Genomic DNA, 18,926 nt, shown 5'->3' with positions numbered 1-18,926 from the left:
ACTTTTGAATTTCAGAATTTTAGAGAAGAGATATTTGTATTTTAATTAACTTTGATACTTCTGAAAATTTTCACTGAGTGATTTCACATAATTTGTACCATGCCCTGTTGATTATCTACTACATTACCTATAGGCAAATGACTTTTTTTCTTCAGCATCTAGTGTATAGTCTTTGTTTTAAATTTGGAGTATATAATTGGGTTATAAATGTATAAGTCATTTCTGCTAAAATGGTGTTTGGAAGAAACTTGAGGATTATTATGATAGAATTTTCCCTAAAATTTCTGTAATATTTTTTAAACTTCTCTTTGTTTACATTTAATAGTTTGGATTGTTCATATAAGTTTCTTGACAAAACAGAACTTTTAAATACATTAACATGGAATGAGTATTATCAACTGAGTCTACAAATGAAAACATCCTGAAATTTCATTTCAGAAAAGAGTTTGCTCCAGATGTAAATTATAATGCTGTCATATGTGAAAAGACATTTCACTTTGATTTCAAAACTGGGTATTCTCTGCAGTCAGCTAAGCAAGAATCGTATATTAAATATTTCTTGAAAAAGAAAGTAGAAACTTGAATCTTCCAGATCAATACAGGCGTCACAAATAGTGATGCATTACTTTTGGAGAGCTTTTGAATCCAATGTACATTCTTGAGATGGGAAGGCAGTTCGGAGAGTCACTTAGTATTTACAAGAAAGCTGTTTCTGGTTGACTTTGTTTAAACTGGTGATTAAAACCTTTCCTGGAATTGTGGAGCCTGGTAACCAAGAAGTTACTATGTTTGTAATGCCTGTGGGTTTTTTTTCCTTCACTTTCCTTTAGGGTCAGTATAGACCTTCTGATTTGTTGTGTCCTGAGACGTATGTTTGGGTGCCCATTGAGCAGTGCCTGTCGTTGCTTGAGAATTCCAAGTACTGCCGTTTCAACCAGGACCCAGAAGCAGGTATGTTCAGAGCAGAGCTCACTGGAAATTGTTAGCAATGTTTTTAGGTTCCGTGTGTATGGCTTTGGCTCTTCATAGGGTCCAGGTAGCTTTTTATCTATTGCAGAATGTGCATGAGTGTGTACATGTGCGTGTGTGTGTGTGTGTGTGTGTGTGTGTATGACACGGAGATAACACGTGTGCACACATACAACACTCTCACTTTTGGAGATAAATGTGGAAACCTGTGCGTCTGCTCCTCACTACCTATCGTCTTCTGTTAGTAGTTATTATACACTTTGAGGGCTGACCCCCTTTCCAGTTATTTCTCTTTACCGCTATCACAGTGCATGGAAATTAGTCACTAAATTGTTTAGCAAGGGCAAAGAACGTAGAAATACTGACCCGTTGGATTGCATAAAGTTGTGGAAGGGTTTCCTGAGGGCCAACAGGCTGGGATGGGTTTTGTGAAAATGCTTTCTTATTCTTCGTGTGTGTGTGTGTGTGTGTGTGTGTAATACTTTGTTGACTTTCTTCATGCATCTGGTGCTTCTCCTTTCCTGTCCCTTCTCCCACCTCCAGCGCGGTAGAGCCCTAGCCATGTTTGATCTCCTGGGCATTCCGCGTTTGGCTCTCTGTGCACTGGTAGTGGACACCGACCCTGGAAGTGTAGCCGAGTCAGACAGGCTGCATTTGCTTCCTGGTTCGTCAGCAGCCTGTAAACCGTGCGCCCTTAGGCAGTTTCATCACCTTCAGTATTAAGATAATAATAGAACCTTCCTCACTGTAATGAGGATTAAAGTAAGACAAACGTGCTGAGAACCGCCCCGTATTCTTGCTGAGTTGGCGGTCGCCGGGTCCCCTGCACTGTACCACGGGCTTCCGCCTGCATCCGCCTTTACTTAGTCCATTTCCTGTCTCCAAGAAAATGTGCAGTTCCGCTCACCTCCCTTTTGTCTGGACCCCCCTCAGTTGACAGCAGTCCCCTCTGCACGGCCCTCCTCACCCTCCCTGCGTCCCACTACAACTTTGTTCCGCACGGGAGAGCTGTGACGCTCTCGTGGTGGGTGGCGTCAAGTCCCCATGCGTGTTTTTCCTCAGACTGAAGTGCCTGGGTGCTCCCCTGTGTGCTTCCTGGGTTCTCACTCCTCCCAGCCCACCAGAGGAGATTGCTTGATGCACAATGAAGAATAAAATATTTTTTATCTAGTCATTTATGGTCTTAACTTGGGGGAAAAAAATCAGAAAAGAGAAGTGAAAAAGCCAGCGGAGGGGAAGGGAATAAATGGGAAAATCAAATACGAAGACAAAAGGGATAAGAAAAAAAATGCAATAATTTCTTCTATTCTAGGGTGTGCCTTTCCCCCTGACAAATCAGGTTTTTTCTTATTAAAATAAAATTGGTTCATGTCCCATTGTATTTTGGTCTCTCCTTGAAAAGCTGTTACAAAATCAAGAGGGGGCACTTCTTTTTTTTTTTTTTTTTTTTTTAAGATTTATTTATTTATTTATTTGACAGAGAGAGATCACAAGTAGGCAGAGAGGCAGGCAGAGAGAGGAGGAAGCAGGCTCCCTGCTGAGCAGAGAGCCTATGCGGGGCTCTATCCCAGGACCCTGAGATCATGACCTGAGCCGAAGGCAGTGGCTTAACCCACTGAGCCACCCAGGCGCCCCAAGAGGGGGCACTTCTTACCCATGGTGATAGCTTAGTATCTGATGAAGATGTCTGACTCATAGGCCAGGCCCCTAGGGTCACCCCCAGGTTCCCTAGGTATTTAGGATCATAGAACAACCATGACTTTACAGTTCTTGTACCTTCAGTTGTTAATCAGAATTTTATTCTTTCTTTCTAAGTAAAATTATACCAGACTCATCAAACAGATGTGTTGCTTAAAAACAGACCTATTGCATTTGTTATTGTATTTCAGTTGAGCTCAAAGGGAAAAGCAGTAATAATAAGTAGTTTAGAGGAAAGCGTATACTTAATTCACCGTCCCTTCAAAAAAGATTTTTTTCCTTTTTAACAGATTTTCTCAAGGGTGGCTCAGAGCCGTCCCCGTATGGTGAAAATCGCTCACCGTCTGCATTGCATTATTTCACGTTCATATACAAAAATGTGTAAGTTCCTTCCAGCTAGGTAATACGATCATGAACTGGTTTCCGACCTCCAAACTTAAGACACGGTTTCACCTTCCCCTTTTTCTTTCCTTTTTAATCTGTTTTAAATAATATAATATTATATAATTTTATATAATACCTGGAAATTAAGGCCATCACAGGCTCTCCCTGTTCTGTAAAGTTGAAAAGGTAGCTGAATACTTTCCACGCACTGGACATTCAAGTAAAGGTTCATTCGTGTTAATAGGTTCTAAGTTCATTTTCCAAAGTTAGCACAAATGAGCATTTCACGGTAAAATTTGAAGTCCCGTTTCAATGGTGTGAGCCCATGGGGAGTGGAGAGTATGTAGGATGCCCTCCTCCTGTAGTCTGTTAATTTACCTTTCTTAAGGCACAAGCTTTAGCTCTTAATAGTCATTGTTTAGAATTCATTTACAAAAGTCAGAGGAGGAACTTTCTCCAAGAATAGTCCTTCAAACAAAAGGAAGATCCTTTTCCATATGCTGAATCTTTGCAACTTTCCAGAGAACACCATACAGTTCTGTCAGTATTGAATATCACAGTCCAGACACTATTTGAAATCAGACTTCTGTCCTGTGGTTTTAGGAAATTAAAATGCAGTTACACGCCGGAGTGTATTGGGCATGCTGTGAAACATGGTCATTTGAGATTTAAACGCCAATCTGTGAGAACCTGTTCTCTTCTCTCGGGCCAGTTTTACTCTTATGTGACCCAAACTCTGACTCAGACAAAATACAGAGCTTAATACGGACACCATTGCGAGTCGGTATGGTGCTTCCCGCCCCCCCCACCCCCGTACGGCCCCCTAAATCTTGTTTCTTCTCCCAGCTGTTCAGTAGTTAAATTGCTCTGCAGAAGGCACAGCTGATCACCATGGGTCCCTGTAAAACAAAGCTTGGCTACAAGGTGCATCGGGGCCACTTGTAAGAAAAATTACATTTCCCTCTGTCCGGAATTGTTAGCCTCTGGAGATGCTACTCTTCCTTGCCCTCAACCTCCCCCTCCCCCACCCACCACATTTTGGAGGGTTGGGTTATATGGTTATTTTCTTAACTAGGAAGTCTGCAGAGTGGTAAAAACCTGTTGTATTTACTGCTTTAATGTATTGGGAGGAAGCTGACAAACAGAAGCGACTTGAAAAACTCTAAAGAAATGCCTTTGTTCATGAATCGGTCTTTTGTTTTTGAATTCAGGACCTCTGCTGGCTCTAAAGAAAGGATTTTAGAAATTTCTCACCTGATTTTTTTTTTTTAGTAAAAATCTGTTAGATTGCTTATCAGATTAGTAGTCGGATATGTATAGAATTTTAAAAATTCTTCATCACACATTTTGCTTTTCTTGTTTTAAATTATCTTTTAAACATGTTTACTGTGAACAGCAGTAGTAGATTTATCCAAGTACATAAAACCACTGGTAAGAAGAAATTGAAATGACCCTATCGTCTCTCTATACGGCAGAAATCACGTCAGTGTTTTTATGCTTTCCATCTTATCTTTTTTTTTCTCTGTGCCTCGGTGTACATTTTTTAAAAAACAGCAGGAATCTTCCTTCACACTTTTCTTGTTTTTACTGAACGCTGTGTGTTGCTTCCTCCTTTTCGGAAGGTAGAAAACTCCCTGACCATGGATTTGGGGTTCCACACACAAATGCCAGGAGTTGGGTGGTGGGCTGGGTCCGACACGGATATTTACAAGCGTCGTTGACAGAGTAAACCAGATGTTTTGGGGTTCATTTTAGAACTGTAATAAATTATGGTTTGATTTGACTCTTAATGTTGTACAGGTGTTGTGTTATTTATTGTTGGTAGTAAAATCCTTTTGCTTCCAAATTTGCAACCAGGGACGACGTCACCGAGTGTATGTTACTTCCTGTGTGCCATCCCGTGGTGCCTCCCAGGTGACCCCAGTTGATCCTTAGGACACGAGGGAATATTTTGTCACTGACCCCCTCAGATATCATTTATTGGGAAAAATACCAGTGAATACTTGTTTATAATCAGAGATTTAAAATAATCTTGACCCAAATATTGCTCTCTCTTTTTTTATAAGTACTGATTTTAGCATTGATTTTTAAGGAGCTAATTAAAATGGTCTTTATCTTTGTCTCTACTGATAATTGCAGCAGTAGAGTCCTTTTACCGCAGATTAGTCTACATTTCTCTCCCTCTTCTCTATACATAATGTGAAATGTTTGTAAGAAATTTCTTAATTTGTCTAAGTCACAATATTAGTAAGGATATTGAATTTAAATTTGCTGTAAAAATAATGGCACCTAATTTTGTCTTAGTGCTTTATGCGTTTCCCCAGGTTAGAGAATTTCTAGGACACTTGACCACTTACCAGCCAGTTCGTGAAAATCCAAGTGTAAGGAGCTTTCTTCTGGTTTGAGCCCCGAAGTTCCAGGGCTCCAGTGTTATTTTATGTCGTTTCGTTTGTCTCTTGACTCCATTCTTCTTTCTTGCTGGCATGGTTCCCTAGCACTTTTCTGTCCTTTGGGGTCTCTGTCCCATATGCTCATGGAGAAAGCAAGTCCCACTCTGACCGTGTATGAAATAATCAGGTTGAGAAAGAGCTCTGACCTGCTTTTGCTTGCCTGGTTTCTCCGAGCCTGATATCACTTCCTGCACACTGTGGTCATGCTCCCTCGAAAGGGCCTGCCCTGGACGCCATGTCCCCCGATCACTGGGAAATACTACGTAATGAGAAAGCAGAATCATCAGAAATCCCGAGGGGCCCTAAAAGTGTGCTGCAGCGTGAACTTACAACTAAATGGACAGTGACTTTAATTATTATAGGTATAGAATTAAGCTGGCTTTGGGGTTGACCTGCATACTTTGATACTGATTGTTGGGATACTTAGTAAACATATATTCTTTGTTGCTAGTAAAGATGGTCCTGGGATGTGTAGCCAGGTAGAGTAAGCACCAATGTCTTTGGAAATTTGTCTTTCATATTTGGTGAATGCGGAGAATGTGCTTTGATGTGGAAAGTATAAAAAGTTACAGTCTTTTGTTTTGTTTTGTTTTTTAAGATTTTATTAATTTGTCAGAGAGAGAAAGAGAGCACAAGCAGGGGAAGTGACAGGCAGAGGGAGAAACAGGCTCCTGGCTGAGCAAAGAGCCTGATGTGGGACTTGATCCCAGGACCCTGGGATCATGACCTGAGCCAAAGGCAAGCACTTAGTGGACTAAGCCAACCAGGAGAGTCTTTACAACAAATGATGCTGTAACAACTGACAACCAAGTTCAAGAAAATGTAAATCTAGACACAGACCTTACATCTTTCAAAAAAATTAGCTCAAAATGCACTCTATCCATGTGAAAATATTACTTCATTATGTTATTTCTGTCTTTTCCCACTTAACCTGTTCTTCAAAGATATCCTTTCTTTTTTTTCTTTTTTTTTTTTTTTTTTAAAGATTCTATTTACCCATTTGACAGAGAGAGATCACAAGTAGGCAGAGAGGCAGGCAGAGAGAAAGAAGAGGAAGCAGGCTCCCCGCCGAGCAGAGAGCCCGATGCGGGACTCGAACCCAGGACCCTGAGATCATGACCTGAGCTGAAGGCAGCGGCTTAACCCACTGAGCCACCCAGGTGCCCCCAAAGATATCCTTTCTTATCTAGATGTTAGTGTAACACTAACAAGACTCCTGTTTTAAAAATTAGAAACTAGGTTTCCCTAGTTGACATGATTTTTTAATGAGCGTGGTAAGGAGCAAGAAAACAAGGCTTTCCTATGATATCTGTGCATATCACTAAAGTATTGTAACATTTTAGTATTTTCATTTTCTACGGAAAAATGTGCAACAGACTTATTACTAAAGAAAATTCAACAGTTGCAACCACTGTTCCCATTTTTTTTTTTTTTAGTGTCTTAAAGCCAGTCTTGCATGAGAGAAATTTTAAAAACACTGCTTTACAAATTTTTACCAGCCAGTCTTTGCCTGAAACGGCATGCATGAACAGTGAGCCAATGACTGAAAGTTGCCAGAGTCCTGGCCAGAGGCAGACTGAAGTAGTTCTGAAGAAGTTTGAAGTAGACTTGAGGTTTCCATTTAGTTGTTCAAGAAATATTTCTCTGATCCCTTTCTCTTTTCTGATGGAATAGATAAATTTTTTAAGTAAATAATTCCCTTTTGTAATCACTCAGTTTTTAATTTAATTAATTCTATAATAAATAATAATCATTTTGAAATCATTCCATCCAGCAAGCTGGACACAATCATGATGCTTGAGAGCATGTCTATAAAATGCTCATTCAGCCTCGCTCTACTGTATGGTGTCTTCCAGTGCTGTTCTGTTTGTTTGTTTGTTTGTTCGAGTAAAAAACTGACATTTTTTATATAATGAAGAGGTTGTCCAAAGTGTCAGTTAAAGAATAAAAATAAAGCCTGTACTGTTGTCTAAGTGCTGGATGAACGATGATGTCCTGTTGAACAATGTGAGCTGTCATCAATTTCAGTCCTTTATTTGATGTACTACTAAGATAGGAGAAATGTTGCCAATTAGACTATGACTCCATCAGTTGTAAGATGCATCTGGGTTTCAGAAATACCAGAATGTGTAAAAATGTGAATCTTAACACAGAGGAGGGGTGGGTCACCTGGCAATCTATAGAGTATTTAAGAGACTTGTTTTTAGGGACACCTGGTGGCTGGCTCAGTCTTTAAGTGTCTGCCTTCAACTCAGGTCATGATCCCAGCATCCTGGGATCGAGCCCTGCGTCGGGCTCCCTGCTCAGTAGGAGCTGCTTCTCCCTCTTCGGCTCCCCCGATTGTGTTTCCTCTCTCGCTGTCACTCTCCATCATACATAAATAAAATCTGTTTTTACAAAAAGAGAGAGAGGGGCGCCTGGGTGGCTTAGTTGGTTAAACAACTGCCTTTGGCTCGGGTCATGATCTCAGAGTCCTGGGGTAGTCCTACATTGGCTCCCAGCTCTGCAGGGAGTCTGCTTCTCCCGCGACCTTCTCCCCTCTCGTGCTCTCTCTTACTTGCTCTCTCTCTCAAATAAATAAATTAAATCTTTTTTAAAAAGAGAGAGAGAGAGAGAGACTTGTTTTTATTTGTTAGGGAGCTTTGTGGCATCTTAATTCTAGGCATTACATATATTATAAATGGAGAATATACTTAATGTATCAGGGCTGGGAGGCATGGGTTTCACATGCTTTTTTATAAAAATAATATTACTCTCACTGATGTATGATAATAGTAGAATTCTTTTAATACTCTGACCCAGGTACCTTAGAAAATTTTGAGAAGACACAAAACCCCTTCACAAGGATACTTTATTGTAATGAAAGTAAAAACTTATTACTACCCTGAAAGCACTGAAATTCCTTAAGCATTGATGATTTCTGTGCGTTCTGGTTTTAAACAAATTTTAAAAATTCAAAAACTTTGCTAAAAGAGAATTTATAAACTTTGCTTAGCCAATAAATTATCTCTGACAAATGATGGAATGATTAAAGATTAAATAAGTAAAGAAAGGGCAAAAGATCATATCCCAGGATGTCAGTCAAGCTCATCATCAGCCCCAAGTAATGTGCAATTAACTGAACATTTTTCAGCCTTGCAAATTATCAGTAAGTATTCTTGGTTTAACTTGTGCCTCTGTAGTAACAGAGCATGAATCATTAGCTTAATTGAAAAAAATTCTTGAAGGATACTTGGTGCTATATTTTGGTGATATAGTTCAGAACTTGCATCATTTGCTAGTCATAATACAGTGTCTACTAGCTGTTAGAGGAACTGACCCAACGGCAAACATAACAATCCAAAGTTTCTTGTATCATTCACACCCAGCTTCAATATAAGAATGAAGTCTCTGCCTTTGTCTGAAAGGTATTTTTAAACTGTTTAGATTCTCTTTTGTGTCTGTTAATATTCAGTCTCTGAGCAGAAAAATAAGCAAGCTATAAAATGAAGGTATGAGAAGGTCTGTTTATTTTATAAGTGTTCTTTTATGTGATGCTAGCAAAATGTTTTTAATATAAACATGGAAACTGGGGTCGAATTCCTGTTCTTGTAAGAAATGTATTTTCCTAGCTGCCATTCATTTGAAATGGACATCATTTATGGGAGACTTAACTTGTTCATGCTTCTGTGGAGTGTTCAATGATAATAAAATGAAATTTGTCTGAAGATAGGAAGGACATGTTGACAACCGGGAAAGAAGTAAAGCTACCTGTTTTACCAACCCCTATCAAAATAAGAAAACAAGAGTAAAAATTGTGATGCTGAAGAGTTATTTAGCCTGCTTTCCCTCCAGAAGCAGATCCTGAAACATGGGTTTGCATTCCCAGGAGCAGGAGTGGGGACCAGAGACAGTGAAGCAGTGAAGGGAAGAGGGAGCGATAACAGAATGGTGGGTGCGCACGGTGCCGACCGGCACGCACATGACTGCAGCAGCCCCTTGAGAAACCATCAGGGATGTCTCAGAATTGGCTGCCTGAGGACCGCAGGAAGACATATGTGTCCCCTGGCTTTCTCGGTCCCCAGGCTGGTGATGGTCTCACTGGGTGGTAATGTCTCTGCGCTGTGCATTTGCACATGTCCGAGTAGAGATCAGGCTGCTACATGGGAAAGGCGGGAATCAAGACAGACCTTGCCCAACTCGCCTTCACAGAACTGTGCACGTTAGTCATGGCATGAGTCAGAGATGAGGCCCAGGGGATGAGATGCAATGCCCAGGCAGTGTCTGATGTAGAAGAAGTATTGAGACGGCATATCCCTAGTGTCAGCTGACCATGTCCGTGGCATTGGGACACACAGAGTAAGGACCAAAAACAGGAGAAAGTAGTGGATTTAAAAAAAAAAAAAAAGGCCAGTCTAATTTGAAATAGTTGGAGGAGCCAGCCAGGAATTAGAATCAGAAATGGGAAGAATTCATAAAATCATTCATTCAACACGTGTTTATCCAGCCCAGTATTATGCTTCATGAGGACGATGTAAATTAGTCATCCCAGCCGCCCAGGAGCTCAGCGGAGGACGCCGGCAGGTTCAATGAAGTGTGTAAGTGGCATATTGGGGGAGATAAAAGCAGTTAGTTCCCATCGGGGGATCCTCAGTCCAGTTTTGGGACACGGGAGGGCAGGGAGTGCTTCTTGGATGAAGTGATCTGTTGGAATTTTTAAAGGGAGGAAACACAAGAGCTTCAGGAAGAGAGACGGGCATATTTAGAGGGCCTGGGTCCGGGGCGGGGGGCTACGGTGCAGGGAGCACCGCTAGAGTTTGGCAGGGGTGCTGGGCTTGGTGGGAGAGAGGCAGCTGGCTGGTGAAGAACTTGGCTCTATCATTGTAAGGACTTCGAGGTTTCTCTTGGACACACTGGAAGGCCAGGGAAGGTTTTTGAGCACCAGAGTAACATCAGCAGTTCTGTCATTTCTACTCTACATGCGGAGAATGACCAGGACTCAGTTCAGACTGGAGGTGGGGAGACTGACCTGGAGGCTTTGTGTGGGTGCTCTAAGCAAAGGACGATGGTGGCCTGGACCAGGGTGGTGACAACTGGGACTGGGACAGGAATGAACACATGCTAAGGATATTCAGGCTGGGGCACACAGAACTGGCCGGTTAATTGTATATGGTGAGGGTGAGGGAAGAGAGTGGTCAAGCCTGACAGGAACAGAATTAATGCTGACTCTTCATTTCTGGCATGAGGAACGTGGAAGGAGCAACAGATCCAGGGGAGGAGAGGGACGGTGAGTTCAGCTTGGACACGTTGAGCTGAGGGTGTTTGGAGACATGAACAGAGGTGTCAGGGAGGCAGTTTTGGTCTTACAGACCCGACACTGATGAAGGGCCTGGGAAGGCGGCATTAGAACGTGCAAAGGAGCCTGACGAGTGAGTGCGTTTGTTCGCAGTGAAGAGCAGTGGTCTGAGGCGAGAACCCCCAGGCAGCCCACCGTGGAGTGACCAAATAGGTGAGGATCCCCACTAGAGACCAGAGACGTCAGGAGAAGCCAAGAGAGTGTAGAGTCATGGAAATCACAAGAAGCATGTTCAAGAAGAGGGAGCAGTAGCAGCGTCTGGTTCTGCTGACAGTGCTTGAGAAGCACCTTTGGAGTCGCTCAGCAAGAACTGTCTCAGCTCAGGGGGGATGAAGCAGGATCCAGGCTTAAAAACTGAGGGGGGGGCAGCTGCTTAGGCATCTGCCTTCATCTCAGGTCATGAGATCAGGTCCCACATTGAGCTCCCTGCTTCTCCCTCTGCCTCACCCCCTGCTCCTACCACCCCCTCCCCCAGCTCTCTCTCAAATAAATAAAATCTTGAAAAAAAAAAATGAAGTTCAATTTAAGAAGGTGACATAATCTGAATTTTGAAGACGCTCATCAGAAAGGTAAATCTGAAGACCGAAGGCCTTCAGAACTGAGAGAGACTTGAGCATTTTCAAAAGCTGACGGGAGTTCGGGCAGAGAAAGCGTAACGGTAACAGAAGGGGCTGGAAACCAGTATATCCAGGTCTCCGGCATGAAGCACAAGAAAAGCCAAGCACACAGACGGGAAGATGAGCCTTAGAGTGTAAGGACCCTTTGTCTGTTGTAGGAGAGGGTGAGGAAAGGCTCAGTGCGGTGAGGGTGATTGGATCGGTGTGGTGGCCGCAGGTTGAAAGCTTTCTCTTCTGATGCCGTTTGTATTCCATTCGAAATAGGTACTAGTGACAGGGGTGGTGGCAGGCCAAGAAGAACAGGAGACAGAGCCAGTTGCCAGTCCTTGTCCAAATCGGCGAGGGTGAGGGGGGCCGGGCTGGCTCTGTCAGAAGAGCATGTGCCTCTTGATCTCAGGGTCATGAGTTCGAGTCCTGTATTGGGTGTTAGAGATGACTTCAATAAAACTTAAAAAAATCAGTCGAGGGTAGTTGTGTAGATGGAGAATCTCCAGCCTGGAGAAGGCAGACAGTCGTCTGGTCAGGCTGTTCGTTTCTTTGAAAGGGCAAGAATTTAAAGCTGTTGACAGGGAAATGGTTGAAATATGGTGATAGCATCTGAAGTCAGTTAGAAAGGAACCAAAGCTAGGACAAATGGAGCAAAACGTCATAGAAGGGGTCACAGGACTGGTCATCTCTGAAAACCGGGTGACAGGCTCACTGAACCCATCAAGGATACGAAATGACATCCAGAGAAGAAGGAGTGTCTGGTTTTACAGTTCCAGAGGCATATCAGGCTGTGGCCTGGGGTTCAGGGAGCTAAAGTAGAATGAAGGTAGGCTTACTGAGGAAGACTGACGCAACCAGGAGGACAGCCGCGACCAGTACCACATGGTGCAGCAGAGACGGACCTGCCAGAGATTTCCATTCCTTGGTGCCATTAGATATAGGAGTGGTGATGTCCCTGAATGAAGCCCCTTTTCATTTACCAATAATTCCCAGGCTGCTGCCCCCAGTAATGTAAACACGGGGTGGGGGGGCGGGGGGACGCGGTGGCGGCGGGGAGTGCCTCCGGAGCATCAGTAAGTGACAGAGAATAGAGAGAGTACTGTTTTTTAGAAAACTCTCATTTTGTGTAGATAGTGATGTTGAGGACATCTGTCTTTGTTTTTTTCACAGTTTTAACTACAACCCATAGGAAAAATACAATTTGTATCTCCACCTAGCGCACAGCCCTTGTACACGTGCCTGCGTGCATGTGTTGTGTCTGTCCGTATAGATAAGCAGTTGAGACCAAAGTTTCATGAAATAAGGTCTATCCTCATTAGATGTGATATACTCCATTTGCTTTGCTATTTTATTAAAAAAAAAAAAAAAAAAGGCTGTCCTGACCCACTACATTGATTCATAACCCACTAAAAAATGATCACGTGGAATTTTTGAAGACTGGAGTATCTCAGCTTTATCTCAGCTTTTAAAGATTTATGTATTAGGTTTTCAAATTTGTGGGTATAATGGTATCACCTGTTGAAGAGTAAGTTTTAGGTGCCTGTGAGCATGATTTTTGTTTGCAAGAAAGACAATGCCAAGGTTCACTTTAATTTCAGAACTTACTGTTCATTACAGTGTAGTTTATTAAAATAACATGTTCCTTCTTTAGACATTTAAACTCAGATTATAAATCTTGTTTTCAGTGTGCAAGTTTTGTACATTTTAGCAATCATTTTTTAAGGGGCTTTTGAATAATGTTTGATTGTATTTATAAAATGCTAATTAAATCTATTTCAACATTTTAAAACTTCTTTTATAAATGTAATGTAATCTGTTTCCCTATAATTCAGTTGTCTGTTAAAATACTCATATAAATGGGGATGCCTGGGTGGCTCAGCCGGTAAGCATCTGCCTTCAGCTTAGGTCATGATCCCAGGGTCCTGAGGTCAAGTCCCACATTGGGCCCCATGCTCAGTGGGGAGCCTGCTTTTCTCTCTCCCTCTGTCCCTCCCCACCACTCATACTGTCTCTCATTCTCTCAAATAAATAAAATCTTTTTTTTAAAGATTTTATGTGTTTATTTGACAGACAGAGATCACAAGTAGGCAGAGAAGCAGGCAGAGAAAGAGGAGGAAGCCGACTCCCTGCTGAGCAGAGAGCCCAATGAGGGGCTTGATCCCAGGACTCTGGGATCATGACCTGAGCCAAAAACAGAGGCTTTAACCCACTGAACCACCCAGGCACCCCTCAAATAAATAAAATCTTTAAAAAAAACAAAAGACTAAAAATTCTGATATAAATGTAATAAATTTATAGAGGTGATGAACCTAAATTTTTACTTAGTTTGGAAGTAACAAGTCTTAATCAGTTATTTAACTTTGCATTTCCTGTTGGAGACAAAAATTATTGTTTATGTCGAAAATTTTCAGAAGTATGCTAATCAACTACTAGAACTAGTAAGTAAATTTTAGCAAGGTAGCAAGATGTGAGGCTAATATACAAAAATCAATTGAATTTTTAACCTACTAGCAACAAACAATTAGAAAATGATTTTTTTTAAAAAATCTGCTTACAGTAGCATAAAAGATATTCATTACTTAGATATATATATATATATATATATCAAGACTCCTGCAAGTCTGGTAACTACAAAACATTCTTCAGAGACCTAAATAATGGAGAGATTTGCCACATTCATGGACTAAAGATTGAATGTTTGTTAAGGTGACAGATGAGATCATGAGAGCAATCTGTTTATTATACTAATGGACCGAGGTCAATCAAATATTATAAGTACAAAAATAGCAAATATGCTCAGATTCCTCAACACCATTATTAGTACTGTAGTATTTATTCTCAAACATTTTCCTTCTTAATTCAGTTTTTCCAGGTTGTAAGAGTCTGCTCAGTAGGGAATCTGCTTCTCACTCTGACCCTCCCCCGTCTCATGCTCTCTCTCTTTCAAATAAATAAAATCTTTTTTAAAAAAAATATGTCATTGATTCCTAACTAGCTCTAAAGATCTTTGAACCGATGGTATTGTCATATTGACCAACAAACTGACTACATTGTCATGTTCTTAGGATCATTGAAATCAAGAGTTGAATAATATTATATTCAGTTGAATTTTTAGTATCTTTGATAGCACTTTCGGATTTTTCAATAACAACTTCCAAAATCAGTCTATTAACTTTATATTTAATACTTAACCATTACTACCATAGAATAGCAGGTAACTGGAGTGTGAATGCCAAGTAACATATTTAAAGTAGAGATATAAAAACAAAGGTTCTGGTTTTGTCACACATTAGCTTTGTGACTTCAGGCAGGTCACAAGTTCTCAGCCTCAGTTTCATATCTGTGAAGTGGGAAATTCAGACAACATAAAGTTAAGAAGCCTGGTATGGGTTTTTTAAGTTTTTATTTAAATTCCCAATGTTATCATACAGTGTTATATTAGTTTCAGGTACAGAATGTGATTCAGCACTTCCCATCACCCAGTGCCCATCACAAGTGCCCTCTTTAATCACCTGTTTTCACCCATCTCCCCCAACCCACCACCCCTCTGGTAACCATCAGTTGTTCTCTATAGTTAAGAGTCTTTTTCTTTGTTTGCCTCTTTTTTTTTTTCCCCTTTACTTGTTTATTTTGTTTCTAAAATTCCACATACGAGTGAAGTTGTATAGTATTTGCCTTCCTCTGACTTATGTGGTTAGCATGTTACTCTCTAACTCCATCCATGTCTTTGCAAATAACAAGATTGCATTCTTTCTTATGGCTGAGTAAAACATGTGTGCTCACTTCGGCAGCACATATACTAAAAATGGCTGAGTGAAACACACACACACACACACACACACACACACACACACACACGAGTTTTCTTTACCCACTCATCAATTGATGGACACTCGCGCTTGCGCTATTTCCGCAGTTCGGCTATTGTAGATCACGCTGCTATAAACATCAGGGTGCATGTATCCCTTTGAATTAGTATTTTTGTGTTCTTTGGATAAATACGGAGTAGTGCAATTGCTGGATCATAGAGTAGTTCCATTTTTAAGGAACCATTTTTAGTTCTATTTTTGAGGGGCCTCTATACTGTTTTCCAGAGTGGCTGCACTGGTTTGCATTCCCACCAACATACACAATCCATTTCAAAATGGATTAAAGACCTAAATGTGAGACCTAAAACCATAAAAATCCTAGAAGAGAACAGAGGCAATAACTACTTTGACATTGGCCATAGCAGCTTGTTTCTAGATGGCTCCCAAGGCAAGGAAGACAAAAACAAAAATAAAGTATTGGGATTTTATAAAAATAAAAAGCTTCTGTAAGCAAGGGAAACAATCAGCAAAACTCACAGGCAATCTACAGAATGGGAGAAGATATTTGCAAATGACATATCCAATAAAGGCTTAGTGTCCAATATATATAAAGAACTTCTAAAACTCAACACTCAGAGAAGGTATGTTTTGTGACCTCCAAATGTTTTAAGATTTTTTTGTGAGGATCACACTGCTTAAAAACTAGAATGTATTCCATAAATGTAAGCTATGTGGTTCTGAAGCACCAACTACTATGCACCATATTGACATTGTAGCATTTGCCGTGATCTGCTGGATTTCACTGCAGGGCTACACTGTGTTCTTTCACCCACCTTCCCTGTTCCCACTGTTGACACCAGAAGATTCAAACTGTAGTTTCGGGTGAGGCCAAGTAGTTTAGTGGAGTGTTTTCTGAACTCTTGGATGTGGTCCACCATAAGAAATGGATTTTCTTCCGTGACCATACCCATTTGCACATTTCTCACAAACACAGAGCTCAAACAAAAGTTCTGAGCAGTGCTGCTCTTTGCTCATGTGATGCACTCTAGTATTTTTCTTTTGTTCTACAACCGAGAGACGAGGAGGGAGGGGAGAAACCCTGGATTCTTGCTCCAGCTGTGCTCCACTCCTGATCTGGGAGACGGAGCCATGGTAGCAGCGAGTGCTGTGATTAGTATTTGTTGGTCCATGCATTGTGCTAAATGCTTATTTCAGCCCCATACTGACCCTATTGCTCTAAGTCCATATTCATGAGGCAGACAACTGATGAGTAATAGAAAGGGGCTGGGATGGGCAGGCATCTTAGAGTATATCTGTCGTTGGGAAGACTTCTTTAAACTACTCTGTAGACATCATGCTGTTGTGGTTATCGAGAATCCTTTGCGATCGTAACCAGTGGGTGTTATAGGTGTGTGGTGGGTCCCTGAACACTGAGGTCAGACCAGGGAACATGCCCGCCACAGCCACATTACTGCCCTGAATGACCAGTTACTACTGGATATTTTGAGCCTGTCTGATAAAACTTGCCTGATTGAAATGATGGGCGCACTCATCAAAAGCCTGAGGAAAGTATAGGTGAGAACTAGGCTACAGGCAGGAAAAACTAGTACAAGTTTGAGCCAGTCTGTGGCTGACAGGCCTCTCTCTGTTTCTTAATTCCACTGATACTGGTAACCAAGACAGCAGTTTTGCACATCATTTTGTGTTTCATTCTGTGTATCCACGCATATATATAGGCCCTGTGTAAGAGAAGTCACTTATTTGTTGGCAAAGTGGCACACTGGTTCTTTTTCTCTCTTCTGCTGCTGCAGATACAGACAGAGTGAGCACAGATCTTTCTGTTCTTTGAAGTGGCTTACTGTCTTGGTCAAGAGTCTAACCTTTTTATATTTTACTACAGCCTAAATTTGTGATTTTACTGGTCAGGTATGCCAAAAATTATGTTCCTAGCTAGATAATTAACTGAAAACTGTCCAAAATGAAACCAAATTGTAGTATGTGGTGTCATACAATAATCTCATTGTTTATCATGTATTTTAGCAAACTATACAATTGCATGCCTAATTTTTAAAATAACTCTTCACTTTTGTTTTGTTTGTAATGTAGCTATCTTTGTCTGCCAAGCATCTGGATTCTCCAGATGTGTCTGCCTTTGGAGAAAGAAGTGACCGTATAGGCTTATATCCCTTAACAAACCCTGGACTGAAATACTATGTCCATTGATTTTATTATGCAAAAATGCCATGTACTTACTTACTTACTTATGTATTTATGATTTATTTATTTGAGAGAGAGAGCATACATATGGGGAGGAGGGGGAGAGGGAGAGAAAGTATCTCAAGCAGACTCCCCACTGAGCATGGGGCTCAGTCTGAGGCTCGATCTCGTGACCCTGAGATCATGACCTAAGCCAAAATCAAGAGTTGGACACTTACCCGACCAAACCACCCAGATGCCCCCTCAAAGATGCCTTTTAAAAAATATATATTTTTAGAGGCACCTGGGTGGCTTAGTGGGTTAAGCCTCTGCCTTCGGCTCAGGTCATGATCTCAGGGTCCTGGGATCGAGCCCTGCATCGGGCTCTCTTGTCAGTGGGGAGCCTGCTTTCCCCCCTACTCTGCCTGCCTCTCTGCCTACTTGTAATCTCTCTCTTTATCTCTCAAATAAATAAAAATCTTTAAACACCCACACACACATAAAATCTTTAAAAACACACATATATATGTGTTTTTAAACACATTTTATATATATGTTTTTAAAGATTTTATTTCATGTGTGTGTGTTTTTTAAGACTTTATTTATTTGAGAGAGAGAGGAAGTGTGAGTGTGGGAAGGGGCAGAGGGAGAGAATATCCAAGCAGACTCCCACTGAGCTCAGAGCCCGACATGAGGCTTGATCTCACAACCCTTGAGATCAGGACCTGAGCAAAAACCAAGAGTCGGTTGTTTAACTGACTGAGCCACCCAGGCATCCCTACAAAGTATTTTACTTTAAGTAAACACGAGTTGAGTATGCGAGAGAAAATTTAAATAAATGCCATTTGTGTTTTCCTCTTTTAATTTCTTTGTTGCTTACTTAATGTTAAATCGCATAGATCATTTCTCTGAGCGGACAACAGCAGTTTACTGCTGTGGTCTAAGCCTTGGCGTCCGGATCTCTGTTCTCATTTCACATTCAGATCTGAGTTAAGTCCCTTCATGAAGAAGATCTGTCTCTTGCGAAGAGTCACTTATAAGTGTGGCGGCTGTTGATGGACGCCCGCACTGCAGGCGCCTGGGAGGGCTCTGGGACGACACTAGTACGATTTGAACTTCTCCTCGGCATGTTTTCCACCTGCTGTCTGTATAGGCCTTAGCAGCCTGAAGCGAATTATTGTCCACGTGGGAGCTTGGATACGCATCTTAAAGTGATGCCAGGTAGTTCCTCAAAACTGTGAATTAAACCAGAAAACCTTCCTTTCAAGTTGACAAAATTAGAGGGTATGGGGAACCGGGGGGATTAGGTGCTGTGAGGTCCGGACTCAGTGTAAATAGTGGATTTGAGCTAGTTCGCTAAATTTGCATGATCCTTGTTCTATAAAATACAATACTGTTTTCAGAAAAGTGATTATAAATTGAACTCTATTTCTTAATGTCTTTTGAAAAACACCCTGTTGTTAAATCCATTACTGCGAAT

At 41.3% G+C, this 18,926-nt stretch overlaps 1 protein-coding gene and 1 long non-coding RNA gene across 16 annotated transcripts in view; one reads left to right on the top strand and one right to left on the bottom strand.

The window, feature by feature from the left end:
* Nucleotides 1-18,926, top strand: part of ATE1 (arginyltransferase 1) — a 170,473-nt gene that overhangs the window by 122,861 nt on the left and 28,686 nt on the right. For 8 of the 15 annotated variants that reach the window (XM_082722687.1, XM_082722691.1, XM_082722695.1 and 5 more), the window contains one exon: nucleotides 831-951. The exons of the other annotated variants lie outside the window; for them this stretch is intronic. In XM_082722687.1, coding sequence (XP_082578813.1) covers nucleotides 831-951 — 121 coding nt within the window. The remainder of the gene's footprint in view (nucleotides 1-830; nucleotides 952-18,926) is intronic. 15 annotated transcript variants of the gene reach the window in all.
* LOC309860518 overlaps nucleotides 1-18,926 on the bottom strand; it is a 53,723-nt gene that overhangs the window by 30,222 nt on the left and 4,575 nt on the right. The window lies entirely within an intron of this gene.

The sequence above is a fragment of the Mustela nivalis genome (assembly GCF_964662115.1).
Source record: "Mustela nivalis genome assembly, chromosome: 2".
Classification (NCBI taxonomy): domain Eukaryota; kingdom Metazoa; phylum Chordata; class Mammalia; order Carnivora; family Mustelidae; genus Mustela; species Mustela nivalis.
Note: the sequence above shows the minus strand (reverse complement) of the source record. Positions and strands in the feature narration are given on the sequence as shown.